This window comes from Octopus sinensis, linkage group LG14, assembly GCF_006345805.1.
Source record: "Octopus sinensis linkage group LG14, ASM634580v1, whole genome shotgun sequence".
Taxonomy (NCBI): Eukaryota; Metazoa; Mollusca; class Cephalopoda; order Octopoda; family Octopodidae; genus Octopus; species Octopus sinensis.
This window is the reverse complement of record NC_043010.1, coordinates 64,445,997-64,468,932: the sequence shown is the minus strand read 5'-3', so window position 1 is coordinate 64,468,932 and position 22,936 is coordinate 64,445,997. Positions and strand designations below refer to the sequence as shown.

The window sequence follows — 22,936 nt, the reverse complement described above, 5'->3', positions numbered from 1 at the left end:
GGTTTAAAAAGCCACATTAGACGCCATGATAAATCTAAGGTGTAAGTAAAAGAGGTGGTCAGACTTTGTATAAGAAGTAAACAACCACCTTATATGTATGTATACAAAATATGTGTTTTGCGTGCAAACATTGATCATCCGTTCACATCGGTTGGTCTGGAATATAGACTATATCAAACCTGCAGATGAATCCTTCTGATATCAGTTTATATTTCCGTTTACAGTGCAAAATTGTAACAGACTGTCTAAAATTCTAAGAGACCTGTATTAAGTACTTTGCATTTTTATACGTAAATAAAAAATAAACACCCAAAACTCGTACATTCACACACACACACACACAATATATAAATATATATATGTATGTATGTATGTATGTATGTATATATATATATATATATGTATGTATGTATGTATGTACATGTATATATCCATCTCCTCCCTCCACTATTCCTGGGAGGATCGTAGTGGGTAGAGACCAGACACTCATTCCACTTGATTCATCTGGAATGAATTTATTTCTATCCCATTCATTCTACATATCGATCGGTGGTACACCATCCAAAGTCAAGGCTGTTAACTTTTACTGGCCCAGTTCATATGGCTATAAATAATTACATTATAAAAACTACAATTTTTTGGCTGTGAAATGTAAAACTTCGTATTCAAATTTATTTTGTTGTCTTGAAATGGTGATTTTGAAATTTTTGTTGGGGCAGAAATTGAGCTTGGAAAATATCACAGGGAGTAGCTTCAGTCCTGAACCTGAGACTACGGTCTAATCGTTTTCGTCAGTCGTGCTATTGTTTACTATTTCTTATTCTAATACGTTACAACTGGTGATGATACTTGGTGATAAACACCACAACAGACGTTACACTCTCCTTTTATTTCCTTCACTAGCTCTCTCTCTCTCTCTCACGCGCGCACATACACACACACACACACACATACATACATACTCTCATCCATCCACCCCCATACGCACACACGCACACATCCACTACTACGTAGATGTCTTGCTTATTTACGCGAGGTTTTCCCATATAATATTTTCTGCTAAGTGAAATCGAATTTATTAGGTTAGCACATTACCTTGAAGATGTGGAATTTCCTCTTTTCGTAGACTGCGTTTGTAGCTATACTAATGGTTTTAATTTTCATTAAACCATACTCCACTGTTTCTGTGACATTTGGCCAGTACTGAATATTTTTTATCTACAATCAAGTAAATCTATGTTTTAGTTATTATACACTGATAAATCTCAATTACAGCACCCATATCTGAGACCCAGCCAGTACACGAAGATAATAGTACTACATTAAGGAGTCAGATAATACTAGAAAATCTTACGTGTACAAGGTATAAAATATACTACTACTAAATAGAAGCTAGATAATAAAATAGTATAAAATGTTACATTTTACAAGTTATGTTATAACTTTTTATTCACATCTAGATTCTTTTACAGAAATATTATATTGACCCTAGAGTTGAATGCTACTTTATTTCATCAACTCTTGAATGATGGCAGTCAACGTTGAACTCAGTGGAACTTCAATTAACACTCTGATATATCTACTATATTTTAGCTGAGTCCATAGTTATTTTTCTATGAAATAGTTGAAACTTCTTAGCTTCATTCACATTTTGTCAGTCCTATACAGGGAAAAGTAAAGTTACAAAATACTTCTTTATTTTTCAACAGGCAATGTAATGACCAACATTAACCACTTGTTCACTAACATGAATTGGGGCAATAAAGGCGACCTATGACACTCATATCAGTAATGGCAACATGAAATGAAGTGGGAGAAAAAGTATTCCCTACATCATATTGCAAAAGTTCTTATTTGTAAGCATTTACATAGAACTAAAATACAAAAGTGCATATTCTTTTGGAATATCTGGAAGGACACACATAAAATTATAATAGCATATAAATATTGGGTTAAAAACCCTTTGGGGTAGAAAAAGGCAAATACTGCCTGTTAGATGGCAACCTACTTATTCTGTAGACATAACATTCATCCTACCATAGAAATCCTTCGAATTTATCAATCCATTTTTGAAATTTAATTCTTACCCACGAGAATTGTATGTTGTTGACGTCGTAAGAATTTTATAAACTTTCGAGACAACGTGAACTAGATTTTTTTTCTTTTCTTCTTTTTGAAAACCTTCAAGCTCGTAAATATTGGGTTGCAAAATCCTATTGGATAAAAAAAAATTCGAAAGCTAGCTGTAGAGCTCGAACCCGCATCTTCTGTAGAATGCCTGTCATGTCTACAAGATATGTAGGTTCGAGGCCCACGGGTAACTTTCGACTTTTTCTATCCAAAAGTATTTACGTGATATTATTTATGGCTTTGTGTGCTAAGAGATTTTCCAAAAAATAATTAGTTCATAAAATTTTTATAACAAAATGCATGTAAGTGACACGCCAATAACAGGAAGATTAAAGAAATTAAAATTTTGAGAAGCCCAATAAAAAAGGTTTGGCATTACAGTCATAAAAAAATTGATACCTTATAACAAATATCTAGCACTATTTTCAGGTGTATGGAACTGTCAGTCTAACATTTACTGAAACGCAAAATATAAGATCCAAAGCAATTCCAACAGCAACATATGAGGAGGTGCTAAGAATTTCCCCGCTTTAAGGGTATCGCGAAAGAGGAATTAGAAAAACTGAAGAATGCTACAATAAGTGTATCAATATGAGAGGAGAATATGTTGAACCGCTTGTATTTTCTTTTACCCAAAGCCATAAACTTTTCAGCATCCCTTCGTATTCAACAAACAGAAGAAGAAATAAGAAGTATCGCCAATTTATATTCTCAAAACAAGTCTAATAATGATAACACTATGAGCTCTAAGTCATAAAACGGCACACCCAAACAAGGAACTAGTTTTGAGCAAGAAAAAAAAACAGAATCTTAAACCAAACCAATAAGGGAGCCTTTACTGATCGTTTGATTTGCTAAAAATAACAGCGAAATCTCTCCAATCATACATACTCTTTTAAATATACAACGGATACATTAGAAAAATAGTCCAAGATAGATATCTTTTAAAAACGATATAATGGACACGGTTATAACAGCTTTGCTCATTGGTCTTCTCGATCAGCATTGACCTAAGGTGACGTAGTTACAAGAGTATTATAAAGTTTTCACAAAACAGTAGCATGTGATTAACTCTGAAGTGAAAAAGTCTTCAGTCATAAATAGCACCACTGTGGTATAGGTGAAATTAAATGCACCGTATCGGGTTTACAAGTCAAAACAATAAGCGTTTTATAGTTTCACGTTTTACTCATAAATCTAAGCATTCTCAGATGACTATGGCTAACTATCATCATCATCATCATCATCAATAGCAGCGGATGCTAACTGTTTTATCATCTAATTCAACAACAGTCACATCTGGAACGCATTTGGAACATAAACGTACTTCGTCGGTCCTCACCAAGGGTTAAACAACAACAACATCAAAAACTACAGCAACAACAACTTTGATCACTAATAGCTACTTCGCTGAAAACATAGCTACAGTAAAAATCAGGAGGAACGCCAACAACTAAATTAGAAGGAATGAGTAATTGTTCAGAGGAGCATTTACACAGCATTTCTACATCCTAGAAATAGCGATTGCATCTTCCTCAAATTACATCCCCATAAAAGAAGAAAACGTGTTTAGAGTAATATAGTCTTAGATATATTTTATCTAAAACTGAAGACAGAATGTTTATGGTTGGAATGATGTGGCTGGAATCATAAGTGCCCTCAGTCGCGACTGGTCTGGACCTAAACAACATCAATAACAACGCGGATCAAGTTGACCAATGGGTCACATCTATATGTTCGTGTGGCGACCTCTAATCTGATATTGTTTATCAAAGTTGATACAGGCAATTCAGTAGCAAACAAGACAATCTTTGTCACATAGTCCCCCGTACTACTAGGAACAGCAACAAAATCTCCTTACCATTTTGAAAGAGGAATGAAACACTGCATAATGTAGTTTTAAGTAGAGAATATCAGAGAGAGGAAAGAATCGGAAGGAGAAGGACAGAAAATCTTTGACTTCGTGTCTGCAGAGTGAGAGCTGACAAGGGGTCCAGCAACAAAATCACCAGTGCTAGACATACTGTTTACTACACCAAGAACAATTTGCATCGTATCAGAATAACTGATCCTGAAATGATGCTGATGCTTAATTTATCTTCGTCACCTTTCCTTTTTCTTCATATTCTGAAACATGATAATCGTTGTACATTCTTGTTGCCATATCATTCTCCAAAAATCTACAATGGTTTCTTTTAGAGGCCCTGTAAAAAGAGAAACATAAAATCTATGAGATCAACCAATTCATCAGGCGGATCTACAACTTGGATAAGATTTATTAGTATACGATAAATAATTGTCTCACGACCGGAAACACTAAACTTTTCAATAGATAGATAGATACATAGCTAGACAGACAGACGCATACATATATAACTACATACACACACACATATACATACATATATGCATACATATGCACACACATGCACAAACGCGCATGCGCACACACACATACACATATACACACACATTTAATAAAACTGTCACTTAGTTTTACATTGCTTAAAATTTCATGGGTGTACTAGGAATTCACCATATCAAATCGGAGTGCTCATAAAAACTTTAAACAAATATACTGGGACCTACTTTCTTTTGTTTGTGCACTCATTATATCATTGTACTTATAAAAAGCTAAGTTTGTTTGTACGTTGACCACTATTTTCACTAAATAGAATTGGTAGGAAGTTAGTTTTTGTATGTTTAAACTAATTTAACTTACGTCATGTTCACTATGGACCTTTTTTTTTCCCCCGAAAACGGGTTTAAGGTGGTTTAGGTTAGTTATCTTTACAATTTCAAGTTCCGAAGTGTAGAAGTTGAAAAGATAATTTATTGACAAGCCTCTTACGCTGGAAAAGAAAGCTAAAACAGCTAATGGAGTGGGAATGTGTAACAGAAGCTGATAATAAATGCAGGCGAACTAAAAGTTGCTGCTGTTTTAATCAAAATATACTGCAATTTTTTATGGTAAAATGATTAGTTTATCAGTTTCTCTCTCTCACACGCACACATACGCACACACACACAAACACACACATGTATATATATATATAGTCAATTCAAATAAATTATCATTCAAGTAAACGAATAAAATTAACGAACAGGACGTGCAAAAGTAACCTATTAGCTTGACGCTCGGTAAATATGTATACAAGGGAGTGTACAAAAGTAACCGGAAATGTTCTCTGTGGGACAAGCTAGTTGTAGTTCAGGCTTCTGACACTAGAAGCTACTTTGTGCGACCCTCAAACATCAGTCTGCCACTGGCGTTCTGTACAGATATCGTATTGCCACGTGGTGCATCTTTGTTTTCCATTGTTTCATCGATTTTTGTGATGGCTAAAACGAAAGAACAGCGTTCTTCCGTGAAATTCTGTTTCCTGCTCGGGAAAATGGCACCGAAACAGTTAAGCACTAAGTGCATCACTCTTAGCAGTTTGAAATGGCCTTAAAAAATCATGGATTAGATACCAAAAAGAAATAACATCAGATGCTGTGGATAGAGGAGAGTGCTTGGGGCAGTGGGGAACGTATAATTTCACCAATTTTGAATGAAATATAGACCAGAATTTTTAAACTATGACTAACCAACGACTCTACTCAGAAACTAGGATGCATCTTGTTACTCATTTAATTTGGGAGTGCCAGCTCAGATTGTTTGGCCATGTTGCTCGATTTCCCGAGTTAGATCTTGTTACAATGTTTTCTTCATTGAGGACCCAGATAGGTTGACAATTTGTATTGGTCGACCATATGCCACATGATCACGGAAGATAAGGCGGTGTCTCGTGGAGATGAAGACTGACTGGAACTCTGTTTGACGGGTCGCCCGGGAGAACTCGGGAATATACCGACAAATGGTGATTGCAGCATGTCCCCTCACCTGACCTGATTGTGTCAGAATCAAACCACTACACAAACCTCTATAGTCAGGTACTTTAATTATCATAATCAATAAGTTACAAAAGCATAACGCTACTGTTATTATTTAGCCCGTGGTTAGCCTTAATTGAGCAGGCCTACTTTCAAGATCATTTAAGCCGTGACCATTCCACCTATTTTCTGGGACTGCATTAAATTAACTTACGTGACCAATCTTTTTCTGACGAGTGTGACTTGAAGAAGATTTATGTGATATTTCTAACTGTTTGTTCTGCAGCATTGTAAGGCCCCTTCGTGAGCTTGGCATGTTGCTATTATTGTATAGTCCTAAGTAAACCTAATTGAGTTTAACTGTGGTCAAAAACGATCAAGCTGTCACCATCCTGTCCTTTTTGTATAGTAGGTACTACATTGTCCATTGCACTCTTCTGTTGATAGCATATCGAGTGACCACATAAAAGTTCCCAAAATATGCTGTATTGTGAAATTGAGAAATAACAATCACCACTTATAAATAAATATATTATTTATAATCTGAGAAAGCTATTGTTATTTTACATCAGCAAAGAAAATATATATAACAGATAATAAAATTATTAAAATAACATAAGTTCGTGATAGATTGCTATGTTCAGTCTGAACCCACTTACCTTGAGTTATTATGTACTTCCGATTCTGTAACAGAGAAACAGATTAAGCAAACAAGTGACAGAAAGAACATATAGCGTCAACAAAATAGCTAAAGTGAAAATACTTCCAAGCAGTTTCTACATATTAAATACAAATACCTAATATACATAGACAATTAGGCGTCGCGATGTACTCTTGAGCAATTCACTTCGTTTCATGTTAGTCTACTTTACTTAGATGTAATTAGTACCAGCCGTGTTCTGATGCAGCCCCATTTTCTCTCTCTCTCTCTCCCTCTCTCTCTCTCTCTTTCTCTCTCTCTCTATCTCTTTCGCTTCTTACCTCTTCCTCTCTGCGTCTCTCTCTCTCTCTCCTCTCTCTCGCCTCAGTTAAATTCTGGAGTTTCCGCTTGGTCAAAAGTGGAAGGACCAAGGGGGTATTAATATCTGCTCGCGACTTACGACTGTAGTTTACCGTGATTTGTTCTTATTACCAAGACACATGTCATGTTTCTTTAAACCAGTTAATCATAGAAAATTTCTTGGAATATTCATCAGCCGGAGTGAACGATAGAAATATTGAATTTACCTGAGTAAAACCATGAGATGCTAATATTTTGTTTAAAAGTTACAAAATTGAATCTTCCACATTCAAATGTCAATTTACTACCAGAGAAAAAATACGAAGAATAGAGATTATCAAAGAAATTTTCAGGCAGGAGCTCTTACTAAATGTTAAATCCGGCCAAGATGAAACCTTTGTCGACTAATTACAAGAATAAACTCATATAATTGAAGATTTTTATATTACGAATGTGATTTTGTATCACGTTATATAATGTGTATATTGCATATTACACATTATATTACATATGTGAGACCCTAACGTTTCTATCGTTGTTACCGAAGATGTGGTACATGCATCAACTACATACATGACAATGTTATTTTTGTTGTTGATGTTGTTGTTGTTGTTGTTGTTTAACCCCTGGTTAACTTTGATCAACAAAGTTTGTTATGAAGGTCGTGTTAGAGATGAGTATCCTGTTTTAAGGATATATGAAACTGCACTATCCACTGCACCCTTTTCTTCTTCTTTTACTTGATAAGTGAGTTTACAAGGGTGTTTGGCTACTATTGCTAGAAGGTCAGGTCGAGCAGCCACTTAGAAGCTCCACTTCAATTTTATGTAGTACATACAGAATATAGATACAAATATTTTATATCTAAGACGCCAATTATCAAAATATTTCTATTACAGCAAGTCACACGCATATGCTTGCGTGTGTATGTATGTATGTATGTATGTATGTATGTATGTATGTATGTATGTATGTATTTATGTATGTATGTGTTATGTTTGCATGTGTGCACGTATGTATGTATGTGTTTATGCATGTATTTATGTATGTATGCATGCATGTATGTGTGTATGTATGCATGTATGTTTGTGCATACATTCAGAACACATACATATAGAGTGATGTATCAGCGTGGATTTGGCCATGAAGGCTAAAAGCAAACTAAAGAGCTGATGAAATATTTCCTACACAAGATACACTACGCTTTCTACAGATATGTTGCAAAATGACGTGGCAAACGTTGTTTAACTCCAGCTCTGACTTGATTGTTCTGACCTATGAACACATCTTGATATTTGAAAGACATCTAGGACCACAGTATCCATTTTCATTTTTAAGATGTTTGGATTTTATTTCAAAGAACTACGTGGGTGTACTCTCGTTGGCTTATATTACATAATACTTGCTCATATGTGTGTATTTTGCTTAATGAATTAGAATATAGGTAAATAATATATAATATATTGCAAGCATATATTATATATGTCCATATATTCCAAAGATGGGTCATGTATACAAATATGACACAAAAATGTTTTAGGACATATATACGTTATATGTTGCATGTACACTATACGTATGGTACATCTTATATGCTGTCATGCCGTATAAAAATCTAAAGAAACATGTTGCATATAGTGTATGTAATGTAGAGATAACGTATATGTATTTCACACATATGTTAGACGTATTGCACGAACCTTTTAAAAGTCTTATAATAATATGCTATGTGTATTTTATAATATTAATATATAAGATAAAGATAAACGTATGGAATATAATGTTTAACGATCTAAACTGCATATAAATTACATTGAAGTGTACTCTAAATATATTCTTTGTAATACTTACGTTTAAATAGGATGCATTAATGTAATCTGAATATGATATCTCATCTGGATGCAGAATTATGCGAGAATGATCATCTGAAATAAGATAATATAATTATCAATAGTAATTACATAGACATAATATATAATGTGTAAAAACAAATGTACGTATATGTATGGTTATATGCATATATTTTTCATATAAATGATCGAACGCCACGCATCCATTTCCAAGTAAGTTATATATATATATATATATATATATATATATATATATATATATATATATATATATATATATATATATATACACATATATATATATACACACACACATATATATATATATATATACACCACCGTGACCGACCAGGCTATCAGATGTTGCTACACATCGCTGGTCACAATGCGCCTCGCATTGTTTCAGCCTTCAAATGATGCCATCCCGCTGGCTAGGCATGCAGGCCAACAGAAGAAAGAGTGAGAGAAGGTAGCGAAAGAGTACAGCAGGGATCGCCACCACCCGCTGCCGGAGCCTCGTGGAGCCATAGGTGTTTTCGCTCAATAAACACTCACAATGCCCGATCTGCGAATCGAAACCGCTGCCCTAAACACTGGGCCATTGTGTCTCCACACACACACACATATATATATATATATATATATATATACAGGCCAGGTAAGGTTGCGCTTGAGTGCTACTGGTACCATGTATTCCAGTACAACTTGTTCCATGGTCTGGTCGTCGGCGACTAAACTAGCAATGCCACCAGGCATGCTTGGTGACATGTGTGCTTGATGAACACCCTGCGAGACAAAAAATAAGACCCGTCAAAAGGCAGAGGAACTACAACGTAGTCAACGGCCATTCAAATTCGTGTGTTTGTGGAGTGTTTGCATGTGTGTATTGTAAATATTGCATTTTAGACTCTGTGTGTGTGTGTGTGTGTGTGTGTGTGTGTGTGTGTGTGTGTGTGTGTGTGTTGTGCATATTGTATTTCAGCATGTGTGTGTGTACATATTTTATATTGTGTTTTTAAATTGTATATGTTGTATGTCAATCTTATGTATTCCATATCGTATATTTTATGTATATATTGTATATCAATATTTTTATATATTGTAGATTTTTTTATCTAGTTTATCCAGCGTATGGCTGTATCTTGCGCGGGGACGTAGAAATAATCGGACTGAATACCCAATCGCGTGGTTAAACCATTGGGAGTGAAGGACCCCTAGCCTTTGTTAGGGCATCCTTCTAGGAGAAAGCAACTCAGGTAACTGGGATAACTCCGACATAAAACCTGCAGCTTAGTGGTTACCAATGATGTTGACTTCTTTTCGGATTATGGCTGCTGTTGTTTAGTGAGTGGGATTGACTCGGTGCACTGCCTTCCCTCACTTAAAAAAAATCTTCTTGCACAAGCATTGCCCAATAACAAAATTGACTGATTGATTGATTAATTAATTAACTAATTGATGATTGTTGATAGTGCTATGAATGTCAACCGAATGGCTGGCTGTAGCGTTAAAAAGCAAACAATCAATGATGTACCTAAACAGTATAAAAATAAATGGCAGTAAGGACTCTGGAACCATTTCAAATGAAAGAGTCTGGCCCGGCAGGGACTCCAGGGAATCACAGTCTGAACCCGGCCGTCATCGTGCTACTGTGATAGAACCAAATAAAATATTGAATATTGGCTGTTGTAATGTATGGACACTGCTTGACCGCGAGTCCTCAGAATGTCCTTAACGAAAGACTGCTCTTGTTGTGAAGGAGCTTCGATGCTATGATCTTGACATCATTGTTTAATCTGAGACGAGATTAGTTGGAGATGGTCATCTTACTGAATCTTGTGGAAAATATACATTCTTTTGGAAAGGGAGAGATGAAATATTTAGAGGAGAGGCTGGCGTAGCATTTGCTGCTAAGACTACTCTTGTGGACAAGTTGGAAGAATTCTCAGTCGGGATTAACGAGCGTCTGAGAATTCCTTTGATTAAAGGAAATTATGTGACCTTGGTGAGTGTGTATGCTCCAACTATCTGCTCTATTGATGACAAAAAGTTTCTTTTTGCCATGCTTTGAAGGGCATTATAAAAAATATCCTTCGAGCAGACAAAGTCATTGTACTGGGTGACTTTAATGCTAGAGTGGGTAGGGATTTTAATACATAGACTGTAACTGGAAAGCATGGGGTGGGAAAGTGTTATAGTAATGGTATGCTTCAGCTGCAGATGTGCGAGGATCTGCGTCAGTGTGTTACCAATACCATGTTTCAACAAAAGAATAAGTTTATGACTACATGGATGCAACCTGCATCTAAAGAATAGCATATTCTGGATTACATCCTTGTTAGGGTGCATGACAGACGAATGTGCAGTGTGTTCGTATTCTTCGTAGGGCTGAGTGTTGGACTGACCACAGTCTGGTACGTGCAAAAGTGAAATTAATCACAAAAGGTAAAATCCGTGCTGCAGGTATTACTCTGTCTAAAAGACTGAATGCTACTAGTCTTAGGCGTAATAGTGTGAAGAGAACTTTACGAGAGGAAATGAATGTAGCAGATATTGGTGAGGATTGGCCGACCCTTTAAAAGCCAGTTTATGATATAGGCAGGAAAGTTCTGGGATTGATGCAAAGAGCGCATCAAGATTAGTTTAAAGAAAATGATGAGCATATAGATGATTTATTGACTGATAAAAGATGTACTTTGTCACGCTGTTTGTCAGCAAAGCCACAGGAGAGAGTGTGTTGCATGGGGAACTCAAAGATGTGAAATTACATGTGAGGCAGAGGCTCTCTCAAATGAGGGATACGTGGTGGAGTAAGAAGGCTGATGAGATACAAGCGGCGTCAGATTCCAACAACATAAAGTTTTATGGTCTCTTGCGAAAAGTCTATGGATCGACTTCTCTGATGACACCACTTCGAAGCAGAGATGTTAAAGAACTCCATGATTCACAAGGGATTCTGCGAAGGTGGTGAGAACACTTTGATGAACTTTTGAATCAGCAGTCTGTAGTTAGTGAGGATATTCTCAATCTCATCCCTGAGTTACCTGTGAAGGTGGCTCTCGCGGAATCACCAATGCTGAAGAAGTTACTGTAGCTGTCTCAAGGATAAATAATGAGAGATCTCCGGGTATGGATGGCATACAGGCGGAGTTACTGCATGGCGGTGGGAAACTTCTGCAGCAACTTCACTCCTTGTTTGGCAGGATATGGGCTAGTGAATCTGTACCTGAGGACTGGAGAGATACAGTAATGGTGGTCTGATATTAGGAAAAGGGCAATAGGAATGATTGTGGTAACTATAGGGGAATATCATTGCTTTCTGTCGTAGGAAAGATTTTATGCAGGGTACTTCTGGATCATCTGCTGAAGCACGTTGCAGATTGTGTTCTTCCAGAAAGTCAATCTGGCTTTCGTGTGGGACACGGCACTGCTGAGGTGATCTACTCAGCTAGACAGCTTCAGGAGAAGTGTGTGGAACAGGGTCTGGATTTATATCAGTTTTTTGTCGATCTGACAAAGGCCTTTGATACCGTTAATAGAAATGCACTGTGGAAAATCCTCCAGAAACTTGGTTGTCCTAAAAAGTTCCTTGCTTTGGTAAGATCTTTTCATGAAGACATGAAGGGTAAGATTAATGTTGGAGGTAAAATGTCGGAGCCTATCTCAATACAAAATGGAGTGAAACGGGGATATTCTGGCACCGATCCTATTTGCCATATATTATTTGATGGTTTTCAGTATTGCGTTCAAAAACTGCAGATATGGTGTTTACATCCATTATCGAACCCCTGGCAGCATATTTAATATCAGGCGCTTTGCTGCAAAAACAAAGGTATTTACCACTATCATAAGAGACCGTTTGTATGCTGATGATGGTGATGTTGTAGCTCACACAGACATTTTGAATGCATTCTCCGATGCTTGCGCTGCTTAGGATTGACAGTCAGTTTCAAGAAAACTATTCTCATGTACCAGCCTGCCTCCGGTAAGCAGTATAGTGAACCAAATATCTATGTGTATGGTAAATGACTTGGTGTAGTGGATCAGTTTGTCTACCTGGGAAACACTGTTTATAGATATAGCAATTTGTATAGTTAAATTCCATACAGAATTAGGAAAGCAAGTAATGCTTTCGGAAGGCTAGAAAGGCGCCTCTGGAGTCGGTGAGACATATGTAGGAAGACAACGATATAGGTGTACAAGGCATGTGTGCTCTCTGCTCTTCTTTATGCCTGCGAAACCCGGGTCACATATCGATACCACCTTAAACAGCTGGAGCGTTTCCATCAGATGTATATCAGTGATCTTGAGATATTGAAAAGCTCTCGGTGTGAAAGTATAGAAGTTCTTGTGTTGAAGCAAAGGCTCTGATGTAGTGGTCATCTAGTCAGGATGAAAGATTCAAGAATGCCAAAACAACGCTTTTATAGAGAGTTAACTAAAGGAGAACGACCTCAACATAAACCAAAAAAGAGGTATAAAGACATGCCAAAGGCTTCATTGAAAGATGCTAGCATCTCTCCTGACACATAGGAGGGCATAGCTTTTGACTGTAGTATGTGGAGAGGGTTGTGCAAGAGGGACAGCTTCGTTTGAGAAATCTTGAGTTGCGCATGAGAAAGTAAGGAGGGATGTCAGGAAGGGCATCGCTGTTGCACTTCCAGACAAGGGTCCTCCTATGACTCTGACATGCAGTGTCTGTGCAAGACCGTACGCTGGTGGTGGTGTTACACACCATACTAATCATTTCTGTCAGGCATGAAGAAGGAAGTGTGATTCAATGGGAGGACTTAAATGACATGCAAAGGTACATGAAGCCCAATTACAATTACAGCCGGCTATTGCCAGTGAAGGTTTTAGCTGCCAATTCTGTCCAAGACATTGTAGATCTTTAGCTGTGCTAAGAAGTCACATTCGATCACAGCACCAATAACAGTTAAGCCATGTGCAATGGCCATACATACACATACATACATACAAATAAATAAATATACATATATATGCCGCAGGAGTAGAGTAGTTGTGTCCTAAGAAGCTTCCTTCCCAACCACATGGTTCTGGATTCAGTCCCACTACGTGGCACCTTGTGCAAGTGTCTTAGCTCCGCTCGAAACGTTAAACCCTTCTTCTTTCCTAAGCGTCCAATAATACTATACTTTTTCCACGTCCTTGCGTTGTGTTTTCATGTTTGGATTAACTTTATATATATATATATATATCGTACTTATATATATATTTGTATTTATGTTCACTTAAGCTTTTTATTTTCTATGTTCTTCTGAGGAAAGAGCTGATTTCTAACAAAGATACAAAGCTCCGTCGTTATGATGTTGATAGCAAAAACAATGTCACATTTTCAACTTCAGAAAAGCCTTCTATATTTTTAGTGTTCCACTTACAAATTGTTTTTGGAAATTGCGAGTTAGTTGGTTGATTCATTTTTCTGAAAACTCAATCTTATCCAGATTGTCACTTAGGCATTTGCTCACAAAACTAAGTGCACCAATTATTATTAATGCAAATTTGAATTTATGATCTAGACAAGATGGTACATAGTTTTTCTTGTCTGTCTCAAATAACAATGTCCGACCTGTTACGCTTTCACTTGACAGCTGTTTTGATGGGAATGTTCCATCTGTATTCCTTGTGTTGGTTTTTGTGTTTCTTAGTTGTCTGAAGAGACTATTCGACATTCAAAGCTATACCTTGATACTGTGTGGACTAAGATCGCCGTTGACAAACCGCTGGTATTTATAGAGTGTTAAACAGTTTCAGTACGGAAATTATGGACTCTTTCATAGAGTAACTGCTGCATTTGTTGAGTATATAAACAGTTTGGCTGATTGTTTCTCTGGAGACTGTCAGAATAGTGTAGACACCTCTGATGAGAACCCAATAAGGTTCGAAAAGAGATTTTTTTCAGTCTGCGGAGAAATGGTTAAAATTTGCCCTGTTTATAGTTATACCATATGTTATATATTTATATATATATATATATATATATATATATATATATATCACAATAGGAGAAAGAATGAATAAATATAATCTTGTATATGTGCATGTAGGTTTGTATTTCTTTTGCATGATTATTGAAATGAGGATGTGTGTTGAAACTGATGTTGTTATATTCTGGGAGTGCTTTTTGATTAAAGGCACACACATATACACACACACACATACATACTAAGTGTAATTCATTTAGTTATTGTTAATAAATAAATTGTTGATAAGGATGTGAAAGTCTTTATCCAGAGAGCTGTGATCTTCTCAGTGATTTTGTCTTCTACAATTGACTCAAAATCTAAGAAAGTTAAGATATTCACCATTGTAATAATTGTTATTTTAATTTATAATTACTTAAAGGAAGAGTTTATTTCATTTCTCATTTGATCATTTTTGTGGCTTCACGTTGTTTAGAACTCAGTCATCTTTCAGTTATATCTTGTACTTCATTGCAAGTTTTTAAAATTCACTACTTTTCCATACCACAAACAAAAGGAAAACCTTCAATATATAAGCAAAATATCTAACCACCCTAAAATTATCAGAAATATTTTAGTCAAAACACACCTGCAACGTATCTAAATTTACCTCTCCTTTAATATGAAAATCAAAACATCAGAAACAAAAGTATATATAGAAATGGCTTTCTCTAAATATATGTACAAATATTATTTTCCCAAATAAATTGCACTTCCTATTCAAAACTCCAACGAAGCTATAAAGTGTTATTCAGGTATTCAACTATGAGTTTATTGCATCTATAGCAGAAACAGTTGTAAGTTAATGAAGTACATAACATAATCATTATATTCCTTTGTTATTTCATGTTCTTATTACTACTCTATACTCGTCTAACACCTCGTTCTGAAGCATACGTATATGGAGTTCTAAGCTAATAATCTCGCAAGACCTGTGTGAAATATCAAGATACTGTGTGTGTGTAGCAAGAATGAATAAGTTTGATATTACGTAACTATATCCACTTACGAACGTTTCGAGTGCCTTAAGGAATTGTTTCCACGCTAAACGATGGCTTGCATGTATAATCAATCAATAAATCGATTTACCAATTAATCGATTAATTAACGGAACAGTTAGTCTCCAATCATTTTCTTCAGAACTTAAAAGATATAATGGCAGATTTTCAGATTCTGCCACAAATAAAACTTGCGTAAGATTGTAGAGCCATCTTTCATCGCCATCTGTATCCGTACTCCTCTTTCTCTCTCTCTCACTCTCTCTCTCTCTCTCTCTCTCGCAAACTGACCCTATATCGGTTTCCATTCCATTTACTTTCGACTTCCGTACTTCTTTGTAGTTCTCTGCCTCCACGCAAGTTTCTGTCTTGGCTATACCAGATATTACCCCTGAACACGGAAAGATTTTATGGCACTGTTGATACAACACTCTAAGCTATTCTCTTCTAAGAATATATAACATTCATAGCTTATTAGCCCTCATCTTTGTGTCTGGTTACATACAGCCTGTCAATATTGTTCTTGCTGTGGATTGCTCCGTGCATTGTGAGTAGATTCCTCTATTTTCGATGTAGCTTCTGTAACTTCTCTTTCCTCTCATTGAGGATAATTATCTCATACTTCACGAATGCAGTTGCCCATGTATTGATTGCTTGAAACTTTTTTCCTTCCATTACATTTTGACCGCATCACCCGTCTAATTCATCAGAGACACTCAAGCATAAGCCTTTTCTCCATTATTATTATCATCATCATCATTATTCAGTAGTCTTGTTTTATCACGTGCTTTCACTGCACTACCGAGCACAGCTCTGTGTGCCTTGGGTTGTGCTATGGTTTATTGTGATGCTCTTATTTTTACTGTATTGAAATTGTTTTACGTAGGATGTGTGAGGTGCCTAGTAATGCTATTTTTTGTATGTTATATATACTTGTTAGTTATGGTAGTTTTGTTATGTATTTGCCTGAATATTATTGTAATACCTAATGCGCTTACTATGAGAGGAATTGTTTGCATTTTTAGACTCCATATTCGAGTTACCTCTATTTCCAGGTCTTTGTATTTTGAAAGTTTCTTCATTTCTTTTAGAGAAACGTTATCATATGTTGGTATTGATACATCGATTAGAAAGCATTTTTCTTGATGATTTCTAATAACTATATCCGGCCTATTGGCCTTAATTTCTCTATCTGTGTATATTGGCATATCCCATAGTATGGCTGCTTTCTCATTTTCTGTGACCTTTTCTGGCGTGTGCCTATACCATCTTTTCTGTTGTTATTCCTTAGTGTTGGCATATTCCTTCTTAGCCAGGACTGGGCAGCCAGAGACAATATGGTTTATTGCTTCGTATCCATCTCCACATATTCTGCAGTCACTTGTGTCCTTTTTTTTTTCATTATATGTTTTTGGTAATTTCTTATGGGGAGGCTTTGGTCTTCCGCTGCAATTAAAAATCCTTCAATTTGGGCTGAGCCTCTCAGCCATTGTTGGGATTTTGCTTTGTCTATTTCTTTCGCATTTAGTTTTGACCCAGTATTTGCATGAAGGGGCTTTTCTTGACACCGTTTTATCATGATCCATTGCTGATTCAGTTTTAGTTTGGATTTCAGCTGTTTCTTCTTTTTCTTCATTGTTATTAGGTACAGGGACTTCTTTTTTGTATCTGTTAGCTTCCTTAAAGACTGAAAACAGCTTTTTGTAATGTTCATCTTTTGAGGCTATTTGTACTAGTTTTCCTTGTTTCTGAAGTAGGTATTTTTGTAGTCCCCTGGTGGTTATTTTGTAATAGCTTTCTAGCAGTATAAGGCCTCTACCACCTTCCACACATTGTATATATAAACTTTCATGTCAGATTTTGGTTGGTGCATCCTAAATCCTGTCATTGTTTTTCTTGTTCTCCTTATATTTTGATAAGTTCGTTTAGAGTCCAGTTAAGGATATTGTAGCTGTAACCTATAACAGGGATGGCTAGAGTGTTGATACCTATTATCTTGTTTTTCACATTGAGCTCTGTTTTCAGTATTAATCTAACTCATCTATAGTATTCTTTTCTTATCTTCTCTTTCATTTGTATCGTATCTTGTTCATTGATTCCTAAGTATTTGTATGTCTGGTTTTGGCATAATTCTTTTATTTTATTTGCTTTATCCAGTGTGATGTTGCTACTCTTGACTAGCATTCTTCTTTTTACGTTTGCTTTGGAACATTTTTCTAAGCCAAATTTCATGTTTATTTCTTTGGTAAATCAATGTGCTATCTGCAGTAATGTTTCCAGGTGTTTATCATTTGTAGTGTATAGTTTTAGATCATCTATATATAAGAGGTGGCTAATTGTTTTGCCGTAACCGTTGTATCCACATCCAGTTTTTTTAGCATATCAGATAAAGGTGTCAGTGCCAAGCAGAAAAGGAGTGGAGAGAGTGTCTCTCTGGAATATTTCTCTTCTAATGGGGATAGATTTGGTTTTATGAGTCCCTCATTTGTCTGGATCTCTAGCACTGTCTGCCATTTATTCATGAAATGTTTTATATATTTTATGATTATTGGTGTTACCTTCTTCATATTGGTGGTACCTTGTTCATGGCTTGTTTGTAGGATCCATCTGTGAGAAATACTATCAAAAGCCTATCGGTAATCGATCCAGGCCATACCCTTTGTCTTTCGGCGACTGTCTTCAGTTATGGCTTTATTGATCGGTAGCTGATCTTTACAGCCGTATGAATCCTTGCAGCATTCCTTCTGCTCTCCAGGAAATGGGTTGTTTTCTTCCAGATGCTTACTCATTTTCTGCAACGTTATTGGAATAAAGGCTTTGTAAACTGTATGGAGATAAGTTACCGGTCTGTAATTTTTGGGTTTGCTGTTTCAGTGAATTTGGGAATTAGGATAGTTTTCCCATCTGTGAGCCATGCCGGCTCTGATAGTATTTCATTAAATTTCTCAGCCAGCTATTTATGTATTTCAGTCAGGTATTTTAACCAGAAGTTGGGTGTCTTATTGTGCCCAGGTGTCTTCCCGTTGCTTAGTTTTTGCAGTGCCTGGGTGTCCTTTTCAGTTGTTACTGGAGTTCAGAGTTGTTCAGGTGCTGAGTTCGTTGTTTTGATAGTTCTTTTCTGAGGTTGTTCCTTCACTGACAACATTTCTTTCAGACACTATTCCACTTCTTCTGTTGTTAGTGCTGCATTGTTCTCTGTTTTGCTTTTGTCAAGTTCTTGGTAGACTCTTTTGGGGTTGGAGTTGAACGTTTGTTCAAAGAAACGTTGGCATTTTTCATACATGCGGATTTTTTGTTCTTTGGCGAAGATATTTTGTTTTAGCTGTTCTTTTATTATTATTATTATTATTATTATTATTATTGAGGGAGCAGTGCATGCCATCAAAGTGACACTGGGGTAAAATATACGAAGCCCAGTATACCCATAATGACTACCCGTCTAATAAGGGTACACCAGGTACATGCATCATAACCATATGTGCGCAACATGGTGATCTCATATCAAGATTAACAGTGCATGACCTTGTAGATGGGGCCCATTTAGAATTTTCATCAGGTCGAGTGACCCATCCCGCTCAAAAAGTCCTTGAAAAGGGGTTGTTTGAGGATGTTGGACGAAACACCCATGTTTCCAGAGGTGAATTATCCAAACATCAAAGAATTCCTCTCAACACATGGCTATGATACTCCCCCACTACTTCTGCTCACAATCAGGGATGCACATATTGTCAGTCATTAAGGGACATGCTCAACTGGTTAAGGTCAAGCAACTAACAAGCAAATCTGTCGTATTGAGCAGAATATTATCTGTAACCCATCTTTTATACAAAAACAAAACAATGTACATGAGAAGCCATGAAAGCCACTGCCTTGTACTGCATCAGGGAATATTACCGTTATTATTATTATTATTATTATTATTATTATTACCACCGCCTTAGCGAAGGCAGAGGTATTGTTTTCATTCGTGTTCGTTTGTTTGTTTGTTTGTCCGTGGACAAGATATCTCAAGAACCGCGGGATGGATCCGAAACGAACTGCAGGGATATTTGGCTTTGCAAATGGGACGGTCTCATTAAATTTTGGGGTCGATTCGGCACCGGACAAGGATTCTGGATTATTTTTCCGATTTTGTTTTACTTTATATGCATATGTAAAGTTTTACATAGTTTTCTTGTACACACACACATACACATATTTGTGGAATACCCCACCTGAGACAATCCATGCTTCGATATGTCGCACAGTGACATACCGTACAATCGGGTTAAAGTCAAGGAGGGTGGAAAGAGCCGCAGAGGCTCAAATATAACAAGCTTTAGGTTCAGTCTGGAATCTAAAGGAATATATACAGTAAGGAAAGACCTATGGAATGGTGGACGTTCAATTCTACACAGAGAAAGAAGCCAAACATCACTCTCTGAATCCCCTCAAAAATTATAATCCAGCCGGTGTGCCAGAAATAGCCATTCCTTGGCTAATTGCGGCAGTGCTGATAGATATTGAGGAAAACTCGAAAATCCTCGAAGCCTATCATACCATAAAGGAAGACTGCTCTGGGATGGCCGTAGAACTCCTCATTCAAACAACACAATAAAATGTGGATCTCTCCCAGGCTAGATCCTTCCTCCTAGAGGTAGCATAATTCCGTTCAGGGTTGATGGAAGAAAACCAAAAGGCTACTTTTGCTTTTCACCCAAGCATTTAAAAATTGACTGCCCTAAGATAAACGAAAAAGAGAGACGGGCACCTTCGCTCTCTACACCAACATCGGCCACCAGAACTCCAACGACAACAGCAGCAGCACCATCACCAGCAGTAGATTCAACCATAGCACCACCAACACTAACACCAATAACCATACCGACATCGAATTCACTCAAACACTTCTCATCGCCGGAAGATATTCCACTTCCCGATGCAGAGCGAGTGGACATCATAGCTGGAGAGACGGACCGCGATGAAGACTAGCAGTTAAAAACAAAAAAAAAAAAAACATAAGAGAGAGAAGGAAAAATAAACATATGGACAAACAACTACCACAACAATCCTCATCCACACAAGAAGTGGAGAAGAAAAAATCAAAACAGCAAAAACAAACACGCCCAAAACAAACACTGCATCGACACCACCACCTCTAACACCGGAAACACAAACCATTTCACACATGCAACAACAATCACAACCACCACCACCACAGCAACAACAACAACGAACACAAAATTCAAACAACGATGAATTAATGACATATATAACATGCACAAATATTACACCAAAAGATTTTACCACACTCAGATTCTCCGTACCTGCAAACATACAAATCATTCAAACAACACAAAGAATATACACACACACACTTTTCGCCAGAACATCACCAAGAGAGCTGTGGGTGATTTGCTGTTGGAAACACCCCCATACCAACGGGTGGGACGGGCAATCTACCACTCCAAACAAAACCAAGTAAGTTTTCCATTTCTTTTCTTCTCTTTTTCCGACAATATGGTCGTGTACAAAATCGACAGCGTGAAGGTACGTGGCCTGAGGTCGCCTTGGAAGCAGGTCACCTGCTCAACGACCCCAGGTAACTGAATGTTGACGTAGTGGCTATTAGTGAAACCAGAATTTCCAACTCACGGGACTTCCGACCTATTTTCCATGACTCTGAGGTGTACGCATCTCCAAGTCGTCCGGGAGTGGGAGGTGGTTCGGAAAAATCTGGGTTTTATAATACGGACGATCTTCCTGAATCCGGAAAGTAAGTCGGTGGTCTTAGACGTGAGAGACAGCGAAGGACATATTTTTAGGCTAGTTGCCGTCTGTGCCTCGACAGGGGTAGGACGGCTATATTTCTTTAGACACCTGGAATCTTTTCAAAGAGCGTCCCGCTCTTTAGCATTAGTGGGGTATTGGAATAGAGTTTTAAATGTAAAATGTGTCAAAAGAAAACATTATTGTAAACAAAATTGAAAACAAAATTGTAATTCGTAACTTTAACATAGTTTAATTCTACGAATTTTAACCAATGAAATCCTAGCATTCGAGCTCAAACCATTTGCTGCGTCTAAAAACTCACACACACACACATCTTATTCATCCTTTCTCTCTTCTGTCTTCTGTCGTCTGTCTTCTACATGTGCTAGAAATAACAGCTATATCTCTTAAATCGATGAATTTCGTCGCCCAATAAAAATATTAACGATGTATTTTGAATATTTTCTTTATTTTTTTTTTACCGAAAAGGCTTCTTCCATGGTTTTGAAGGGCCAGAAACAACAAAAACAAAACAATAATATGCCTAAAGCGGTCTAAAAAATTGCGAAATATTTTTTCATAAAAGGATGTCCCAGCTTGTCGGATGCTGTGATATAAAATGGGGAAAAAATCCTCGACACCAGTGCGTAATTGGTACTTAATTTATTGACCCCGAAACGATGAAACATTGACCCCCCCTTCTGGTTTATTTACCTTTTGTGTAAATTTGTTGCGGCAAGGGCCAACTCACGAACGTGTATGTATGCTTGTGTGCGTATGTGTGTGTATGTATATCTCCGTTTGTATGTGTGTGTATGTATATCTCCGTTTGTATGTGTGAGTACGCTTATATATTAATTGCTATGTGCTTGTGCAAATGTATATGCATGTGTTTGAGAGAGAGAGAGAGTGACAGAGAGTGTGTGTGTGCAAGTGTACGTGTGTATGTATCTGAATATGTGTGTGTGTGTGCGGCATGCGTCTGCTACGTTTCTTTATCAATATCGATAATGCAGCAAATGATTTGAGCTCAAATGCTCGGATTTCATTGGTTAAAATTCGAAGATGCTGGGATTTCATTGGTTAAAATTCGAAGAATTAAACTACGTTAGTTACGAATTACAATTTTGTTTTCAATTTTGTTTACAATAATGTTTTCTTTTGACACATTCTACCAGTATACGAAGTTTCAAATTTTTTAGTTAACTAGAAAATTCCGTCCATCAAAAAGAAAAGATCCACTCTATCTTTTCTTGAGAGATGTTTGCCAGTGGACCGGTGCAAGATCTGAAAGGTAAATCCCCCCAACACAAAAATAATATTTTAAAACCAGGGGATTTATCCCTC

At 36.9% G+C, this 22,936-nt stretch overlaps 1 protein-coding gene across 1 annotated transcript in view; it reads right to left on the bottom strand.

The window, feature by feature from the left end:
* Positions 1-1,103: 1,103 nt before the first annotated feature.
* The window catches only part of LOC115219450, a 124,954-nt gene continuing 103,121 nt past the window's right edge, over positions 1,104-22,936 (bottom strand). Inside the window, exons 22-25 of the mRNA XM_036509407.1 lie at positions 8,858-8,931; positions 6,666-6,690; positions 4,238-4,334; positions 1,104-1,218 (exon numbers count right to left, since the gene is read on the bottom strand). Of these exons, the coding sequence (XP_036365300.1) occupies positions 1,215-1,218; positions 4,238-4,334; positions 6,666-6,690; positions 8,858-8,931 (200 nt within the window). The 3' untranslated portion in view covers positions 1,104-1,214. The remainder of the gene's footprint in view (positions 1,219-4,237; positions 4,335-6,665; positions 6,691-8,857; positions 8,932-22,936) is intronic.